This window comes from Parus major, chromosome 1, assembly GCF_001522545.3.
Source record: "Parus major isolate Abel chromosome 1, Parus_major1.1, whole genome shotgun sequence".
NCBI lineage: Eukaryota > Metazoa > Chordata > Aves > Passeriformes > Paridae > Parus > Parus major.
In genome coordinates this window covers 86,468,570-86,477,640 of record NC_031768.1, presented here as the reverse complement: position 1 = coordinate 86,477,640, position 9,071 = coordinate 86,468,570, and the positions used below count along the sequence as shown (strand labels likewise).

Here is a 9,071-nt window from a genome sequence, read left to right as displayed (position 1 = left end):
AATAACACGGCTTCTACAAGTTTTATTCTTGTAGATTTTTCAGTCTTAAGGGGTGGTCATAGTACTGAGATACCAGCTCTGTCTTGGCTCAGCCTTAAGATTCCTCAGGCATTAAAGAAGTTGTTGAAAAACAAGAGTGTGCAAATATGTATACAAAGAGAAAAGAAATGTAATTTTTAATATGAGTATCCTCCACATATGGCAGCAGTGTAGAAGGGAATGTGACTCGGGAAGGGAAACCTGACACTAAGAAATATCATATCCTGAACCCTGATGACAGAACCACTTGGATAAGTATTCATTCCATCCATATAATGGACCATTTCTTTCCTGGCCGAGCAAGAATATTCCCAATGGAGGTCAGTTTCTACGACTGGAGGAAATGATAAAGAACAAGTTCTAATCTACAGGAAGGTACCATGATTTCTTCTATTTTCAAAATGGAATCATATGGGAGAGCAAAAGCCCAAAGCAGAACTACATATAACATGCACAAAGAACCCTCCAAGAAACTTTTCTTCCTTTTTTGTTTTTTCATTTTTAATATCACATACAAATCACTTAGATGAGAAAGAAGAAGCTATCCATACAGCAGATATCTCCCACACGTTGTGCTTAGTGTCAGTAAAGCTGGAATTAAAATACACACAGATAATTGCCTGAGAGAAGAGGCAAAATTCTCCTTATGTGAGAAGCCACACGTACCTTCTGTGAGTGCACAACCTGGAAGACAAAAGTGAACACAAAGTCATGTTTCTCTTCAAAGCAAACACAATACAGATTTTAGAAGTGTCAGTTTACAAAACACTGGCTAATGCATATTACTACACTAGCTGTTTTTATGGTACTGTGCAATTTATGCTACTACAGAGATTTCTCAGTGGAAAGCCTGAAGAAACTCTAGATGGGTAATGGTAATGTAGGTGCAGAGGTCCAGGAATGGGAAGAGACATATGCTAATACCAACATAGTTAGGCATGTATTTGTGCCAGAAGAAGACCCTGTATGGAAGATATATCTAGATGTGGTTCATATCATGGCACATGCTCTTTTGATTTGTGATTTCTGTTCTTATACAGCATAGTGAGAGATGTTTTTTACTCACCAGCATCACCATGGATAAATTTGTTTATTGACTGCGTTGTTCCATTGTGAAAAAAATTGGCAACACACTCAAAGCGATTCAAAGGGTTGAACCATTCCCAGGCTGGCATCCTCAGTCGGCTGGTCAGCGAGTAGGTGCTCCCATTCTGTGTGGAGAACTCGTCTGTCCCCACCCCCTCGGTCCTTCTCACACCATTCACCCTCCAGGCCAGAGTCAGGTGGTCAGGGTAGAAGCCAGAGGCCAGGCACACCAGCGTGGCCTTGCTCTTCTGCTGGATCTCCTGCTTTGATGGGGAAAAGATGGCCACAGCTGGAGGTAGGATTTCATCATCCTTCCCTGAAACACAAAGCAACACAGCTCCATCACTCTGTTCTATCACAATCCCCTGAAAGGGCTCCTGAGATTGTGCCGTGTTACTCCTGAAATCCCTGGCCTTTTAACAGCTGAACAATTAATGTCTCTTGGATATGACACACCAGGAAAGTGGAAGCATTTGTTTCCACTTGTTACACAGAAACATAAAGGTCTGCCCACAGAATTGCACAAGCACATGAATTTCTTGTATTGCCTCTGGCTGAAGAACACAAAGCTGCAAAGAAGCTGATGAGCAAACAGGAGGTCTGCAATGTTCCCCAGTTTTGCTGTAAGCTCTGTATTTATAATATTGTATTAATAGAAAAGGCACAAACATCTTCAACAAACTGAATTACATTCAGAGATGTACATCTGCATGACATGGAGATGGAGTTAAGACACCATGGTCATTGCAGTGTTCAGAATTACACTCTCATGGGGCACCCTACTTGGCTCCCTCTGGAAGAGAAGACCTGCAAGGAAGGCAGGAAGGAGCTGATCCTTCTCACAGTCTGAAGAACACTTGAGGCAGGTAACATGAATCTGCCAGGAACAGGTTTTGCCTTGTGCCTTAACCTATCCATCTTTAAGAACATTAAACATGACTTTATGTAATTTAATGTTTAGGTTATTGTAGCTGTGAGAAGCTCTGAGCCTAGGCTATACACCTTCCCAAAATGATGCAAGATTCTATACACCCACAATTCAAAGGTTGTTCCCTGTCCTAAAGTGTTTAATACCTGCTTGTAAGACCAATGAGAACAGACTTCAGTCAAAAGGATGCACAAGGCAGCCATGAGAAGTTACTCAGGAGCCAGGCAGTGACCCCAAAAGCCAGGGGGTTTTCCATACACTATATTAGAGTCCCTTTTTTTACTCATCTAGCATGAGAAACCCATGGGATCTGTAGAGTGCTGCTGGAAAAAGAAATGCATAGAAAAGTATGAAGCCAAAGAGAAAATTATGACTTTGGATTGCTATTTTAAATGAAGGCACTATGAATTGTAGGTTTTCTTTCTGATCACTCTCTCCTTTGCAGAGGAAGAGAGGCAGCAGAATTAGTAGAAATTAATATCTTGCAGAGATCTTTTCCCCTAAGCCCTTGTGTTTGCATTGAAATGATGCATTAATTGTGACCAGCAGTGCTTGGTCTGTAGTGATCCCTGGGCTGCTTCTGTGTGAGCTTGTACAGACTTTAGGTGACCTGGGTATTAAATAGAGATAATTCCCTAGATAGTTTGGCACTACTCTGCTTTCCATTTGGTGGGTATGTAGAGAAGTTGATTGCTTCTACTTCTCCCTTCTAGCATTTGGCATTATGATTTTTTTTGCTGTTCTAAAATTATTTCTGTAAAATTCTTCAGCTCATAGCCTTAAAGGCTAATGAGTGAAGAGATGGTAACAGCATGACACAAAAGAAAAGATTAAAACCCAGAAAAGAATACCCTACTAAAAAGAGAATAAAAAAAAAAAAAAAAAAGAAAAGGAAGGCAGGTAAAAAGGAGACAGAAAGAATGATAAAACTACTAAAAGATAGAAAAAGAAAATGAGCAGTTTTGAAATGGAATAAGGAGACTAGTAAAAGCAAGAACTGTAAGAAATGTCTGATCAACAGCCCCTTGTGTCTGGTCTTCTACAATGGTCATTTTCATTCTCAATCTCTATAATACTTCTTTGGAGAATGGGAAAATAAAATTATTTTTTCCCTTCTCCCTTCATGAAGTTCCCAGAATTGAAAGACAAAGGCTGCAGACCAAAGGACTTCAAGATCTGTGCCTGTAAATCCTACACTTCCATAATGGCGCATCTCATTTTCATAAGCAACCAATAAAGCATTAATCCTGTTTTAATTGCTGCATGAAAAATTATCATTATTAAGCTTTTAATTAATTCTTGTCCCCTAAACCAGTATCACATAGATCACAGAGATCTGACTTCTTACTTACCTATGACTGTAAGTTTTGTCCCACTGCCAAAGAACAACTGCTGATTATTCACACTGTTTTGCAGCTGCAGAAAAACATCTCCTCTACTCCCAGATCTCTGAGCCAAGCCTGTGGGCTAACCCTCCCCCCATGTGGTACCAGCAAAAGAAGAAACACAGAGTATTCAGGTCTCCTAAAAAAACAAGTCTGTAAGGGAACAGCACCAAAACTGTGTGTCTAAATAGCTGTAATCAACGTCAGAAATACCCTGTCCAGAGCCCTTTTGCTTCAGGCTCAATCAGTTGTTGGAGCTTCTACCATTTCTTTAGAGGATATTTATCTATTGATCTAGGTGTCATATTAGAATATTAGAAAATATTTCCCATACGTAGACTGAGTAATTTCTTATTCTGAGCTAAATAACTATATTTCCTTCTATTTTTTTTCAACATTTTTAATATTTTTCCCTTGTAAAATAAATCCCTTTTTTTTACTTGCAAAATAATTTCTAATATTTAGCACAGTGTCTTGGTCTTCTCTGCCCTTTGTAGAAGTTCCTAAACATGCCCTTTTCCCCTTTCCCTGGAAGGCTTTCCTTGGAAGAAAGTCTCTGCTTTTATTCTGCATACTCCCTTGGTGATGATTATCTAAGTTTGCTCCAAAAATGACTATGGTCAATGAGGGGTCGTGTATTCATTTTCATCAGGTCAGGCACCTCATATAAACTCTCAATTTCAAAAAATGTTCTGATCACTGGTATTTTTTCCTATGGAGATTGGATTTTACCACTTGTTATCAATTTATTCAGTAGTGGCACAACATGGTACAAATATCTGAGGCATCAATTCTTCAAACTCCAGGAGCAACACAGGGAGAAGAAGAGATCACCATCATTTACTAGCATCTGAGCAGCAACCTTGTTTTCCCAGATTTGGACAGTCCAAATCCATAAATGTGGCTCAGAAAGAAACATTCCATGAGAGCTCCTTCCCTTAGAAACAAATGATATATTCTTCTTATGTGGTTTTCAGTGTCTGTTTAGCACCTATTCTGAAATAGTAAGACTGTTGTCCTTAATGATCTTTTTGCATCACCATCCTGGTGAATCTGTTCAGTGGAAAGAAACTGGCTGTGCTGTGGAGAGCTACTTACTATAAGAAGGACTTAAAAAGCTGCAGAGAGATTTTAGCATTGCTTATTATAAAGTTGAGCATTTATTTTTGCCTTCTTTTTTATAAATTAAAAATGCTAGCACACTTTTTTTTCCCAGTTATCTGAGATAACACAGTCTTTAATTTACACTGGAAAGAACCAGGTTACTTTGAGCTTGTATCATCTTGATTTTGTTTTCTAGACCCCTTCAAAATGTAAGTCAGTTCTTTCCAGAGAGATAGACAGCCTTTCACTGAGTTGTCCTTCATAATTTCTAGCCCCAGCAGAACCAGTGTTACAGACAGTAGCTATATTTTTAGGGAATAAGGATTTTTGCATGTGTTGATATATTAAGACAACTTCTTTTATGTTATGCATACATTTTTAAATCCATTCCTTCTCCTAATTCTTTCTAGGGACATACTTTTCTTCACTGAAAATGCATTCATTCAGATCTTTAAAATGAAAGGTGTACCCCTACCTAGAGGACCCAACTTATTATATTCTCTGAAGAGACTGGGTTACCAGCACAGCAGGTGAACAACAGTTTTATAATGAAAGGGTGGATAATAATGAAATTCTCTAAAGCGAAGACATGGCATTTGAAGTGAATTACAAGGAAAAAACTAAAATTCTTACCCATTACTGTAAGTTTTGTGCCACTGCCGAAAGATAAACCTGAGTTGTACACAGTGACAAAGGGATGTATCATAAGCTAAGAGAAGGGATGCACTGCAGCAGGCTTACTATAAGCAGAATCTAAGAAATAATTTATTCATTTGGAATTCCAAATATCACTAGATCTCTGTCTAAAGGGGTTTGACAGAAAACCATCTTGAAATCAGTTGTATAATCTGTAGAATTCACAGACACATTTCCCAGATTTTAGACTTTGTCTACATTTCACCCCAAATTGCTTCTGACACCTTTCTCCAATCTCCATATTATGTCACTGATTTTATCTGATATTCTCATTTTTCACATCTCAAAAACAAGCTAACACACCCAAAGGCTGTCACTGTCTGTGACTAGAACTCTACAACTAGAATTTCCTCACTGTCAGTCTTGTATTCCAAACGTTGTGACACCTTCTTTTCTGTAATTTTTGAAGTTAACAACCAAATTATACTTGCTTTGTGGTTTTCATAGTGAAATGCATGTAGTTCACCTTTGGCAGTGAACTAAAACAAATCTCTTTGTTTTCCCTTCCGTGGAGTCCAGCTGTCTTGAATAGTCTTTCAGGATCCTGTTCACTTTTCTGACAAGTTAAAATAATCCATACAAGGAGAGCCCAGAAGAATCAGCTCTGTGGTCCCAGATAAACCCTTCAGGGCCATTAGGAAGAACTCCAGTGAGACACTGGGGAGAAGGACTAGAGGCAACCTTTGTTCTCACAGGCATGAGGCAGTCCACAGATATTGGAGGCTTGAGGAAACCCCAACACATTTTATGTAGTGCCTCTGAGAGACACCTGCTACATGTCAGAATTCTAACACTTGTACCACATCAAGAAAGAACCAGTTTGTCATCTCTTGCAAATATTGGTGCATCAGGAAACAATAATAATCCCAGCTTTGCACGCTCAATAGGCTTTAGGTAAATCTGCAGTCAGTTTGATTTGCTGAAAATTAATTTCAATATCTCAGAATATGCTAGCTTGCTTCACAGAGAGGGCAGGCTCAGTTCCCAGCTGATGAAAATAGGTCCCAACATACAAGGTCTGTTAAGAGAAACCAAGACAGAGCACACCTGCTCTGCTGTAATATCCTCTGCAGCTGCCTTAACACGCTCTGCCACAAGGCTCCTGCACCAAAGGGTTTTTGTAAAGGCTTCCTGGGGAATGTATCATCGTGGATCCCCCTGTCCCCACAATGATACAACCTGGTACAAAAACAATCCCACCCATCACTCCACCCCCTGTTCCACTGGGAATGATTGCCCTGAGTACCTGCGCTGGTTTGGACTATGGTAGAGCTAATTTCTTTCCCAGCAGCTACTGTGGGGTTCTGTTTTGGGCTTGTTCTGCAAATGCTGTTGACAGGATAGAAGTGTTTTTGTTATTGCCAAGCAGAGCTTGCACAGCATTCAAGAGCTTTTCTGCTTCTCCTACCACCATGCTGGCAAGGAGACTGGTGGTGGTGCCTGGGAGGAGGGACAGCAGGGACAGCTGATCCCAGCTGATCCAAGGGATGGTCCATATCCTATGGCATCATTCTCACTGTGTGAAAGGGGTGAGAAGGGGATAGAAGGAAGAGAGGGACATTTGGAGTGATGGTGTTTGTCTTCCCCAGTCACCGTTACGTGTGATGGGGCCCTGCCATCCTGGGAATGGCTGAACAGCTGCGCGCCCATGGGAAGCGGTGAAAGAATTCCTTGTAATGCTTTGCTTGTGTGCACAGTTTTTGCTTTACCTCTTAAATGTCTTTATCTCAAGCCACGAGTTTTTTACTTGTGCTTTCCAATTCTCTCCCCAGTCCTGCTGGTGGGGAGTGAGCAAGCACCTGCATGGGGCTTGATCCTGGTTGGGGCTGAACCATGGCAGAACCACAGACCACATCCTTCCTTTGCCATTGCTGTTTCTGTGTGATAGCCCAATTACCTCTCAGTGTATCCATTACCCCTAAAAAATTTATAATCTCAAGATGTTTTTCTTATACTCAAAAAGAGAACTTTTTTTTTTTCTTTTATTGGTTTACCTTAAATGCAGTGACTTTTCACTTGGTAGCATCATGGCAGTGTTCATGATGCTTTCCTTCCTACTCTTTCTCTCTTCTGTGCCCAGCATGACAAGCGAACTTCAAACTCACAGTTTTTAATTTTTGCTTTGCAATGAGATCAAGTTGCTTACTACAGGCTGGTGTTTGTCTTTTCGGCTTGGTGTTGCTTGAGAGAGTCCTCCCAGGGCTAGTGACTCTGCCTATGAAAAGGCTTCATCTAGGAGTAAGAGCAAGCCTTCATTCTGCAGACTGTCTGAAGGGATGGGAACTGATGGGGACAGGTAACAGACAAATTTTATCTCCCTGCCTTACAAATAAGTGGAGCAGTCTTGTCTCAAAGAGTGTCAACACATAGTTGTTGTCTAACAGCATACAACATCACAGTCTAACCAGGTACCTGCAGTAGACCTGTTGTTCTTTAATGCCTTTGTTTGAGTCTGTTTTGATATGAAATATAGACTGTAAAGCACAAGACAAAATCCTTCAAAACAAGGTCATTCTACTAGGAAAAATCATAAATTAATTTTTCTATTATTTTCAGATATCAGGGCAGAGCCCATAATTTCTGATACGGCCTGTTTAGCTGGGAAGAGCTGTTAGTGTCCCAGAGAAGGGAATGAGGAACATTGAGTAAGGTGTAACATGTAGGACAAAGAGATAAGACTACAGAACAGAAGGTATTGGACAAGTCATCTTGGAATGCCCCTCGGTTGTCCTCTCTTCTACAACAGTGAATGGAGAACTTAAGTCACTAATTACGTCTGTTTATACAGAATATTTGTTTGTATATATTGGATTCTTTCAGAAAATACGTTTAGGATTTTTTGGCTGTCACTGCCTAAATAATAAAACTAATAGTGGAATATTATTCTGCTGCCATGGTCTTAGTCTGCCTGTGATCTCAACAGTATTTATTCAGGATCTTAACCCATTGGACTGAAATTAATTTATGATTATTCTGTCCTCATCTCCAGTATAGAGCTCCATTAGTGTCCTTACTGTCACTTACAGACTCTCTTCCATGAGGTCTCTTTCATTTAAAAAGAAGGAAGTTACATCTCTATTAGTTTTGAAGGAGTATGTGGTGTTATCAGCTCCTCAGGTCATGTTCAAAAGACAATTTCCAAGACGTGCCAGCAGAGACCAGTCTTGTTGCACCTTAATGTTGCTTTGTAACCTGTCAAAAGTAAAGGACTTGCCACCTCGAATTCAAATAAATGTGAGTGAGAGAACAAAGGGAAGACAGATCCTTGATTTTCATTTCCAAGTCTTACATAGGTGGCTTTTTGGGCTTTGGAGGCTATGCTGCATAAGACTTCAGACAAGGGAAAACAAGAATATGTAAGGAGGAAACATTTAGGGATATATTTTCTAACAGTTATCCTATTAGTGGGAGAATATCACAGGAAACTAGAAATAGCATCTAGTTATACCTGTCTGGCATTCTTTGGAGTTTACAGAAGAAGCAGGTACAAAGAAGCAAGCCATACCACAAGGACTCCCTAAGATTTACAGATTTGTTTTAGAGACACTAGGAAGTTTTCCATAAACATCCCGTGCTTTTGACCACAACCCCATTAAGTTAAACAACAGCTCTTCTTCAGGGCATATCTGTGCACTGAAGATGTGATGGTGGAAGGAGGGACCTGATGACCTCATAAATAATTTGGCTTTGAAGACAGATTATTAATCAAAGACAAATTGCTTCACTGCTCTCTCTCCCCTTCAAAACATCCTGGGTCTATTGCCCCAACTTCTACCTAGTCTTCTTTCTCCTCTTCCTCTCCCCCTCTCCTGACAGCCTCACATTTTTCAAAG

The 9,071-nt window shown here is 40.1% G+C and overlaps 1 protein-coding gene across 1 annotated transcript; it reads right to left on the bottom strand.

The window, feature by feature from the left end:
- Positions 1–518: 518 nt before the first annotated feature.
- On the bottom strand, positions 519–7,151 carry LOC107211171 (M1-specific T cell receptor beta chain-like). Its single transcript, XM_033514616.1, has 4 exons — positions 7,038–7,151; positions 3,406–3,520; positions 1,106–1,441; positions 519–723 (listed from the first exon to the last, which is right to left on the bottom strand). The coding sequence occupies exons 1-4, from the start codon at positions 7,149–7,151 to the stop codon at positions 581–583; spliced, it is 708 nt and encodes a 235-aa protein (XP_033370507.1). The 3' UTR covers positions 519–580.
- Positions 7,152–9,071: the final 1,920 nt, after the last annotated feature.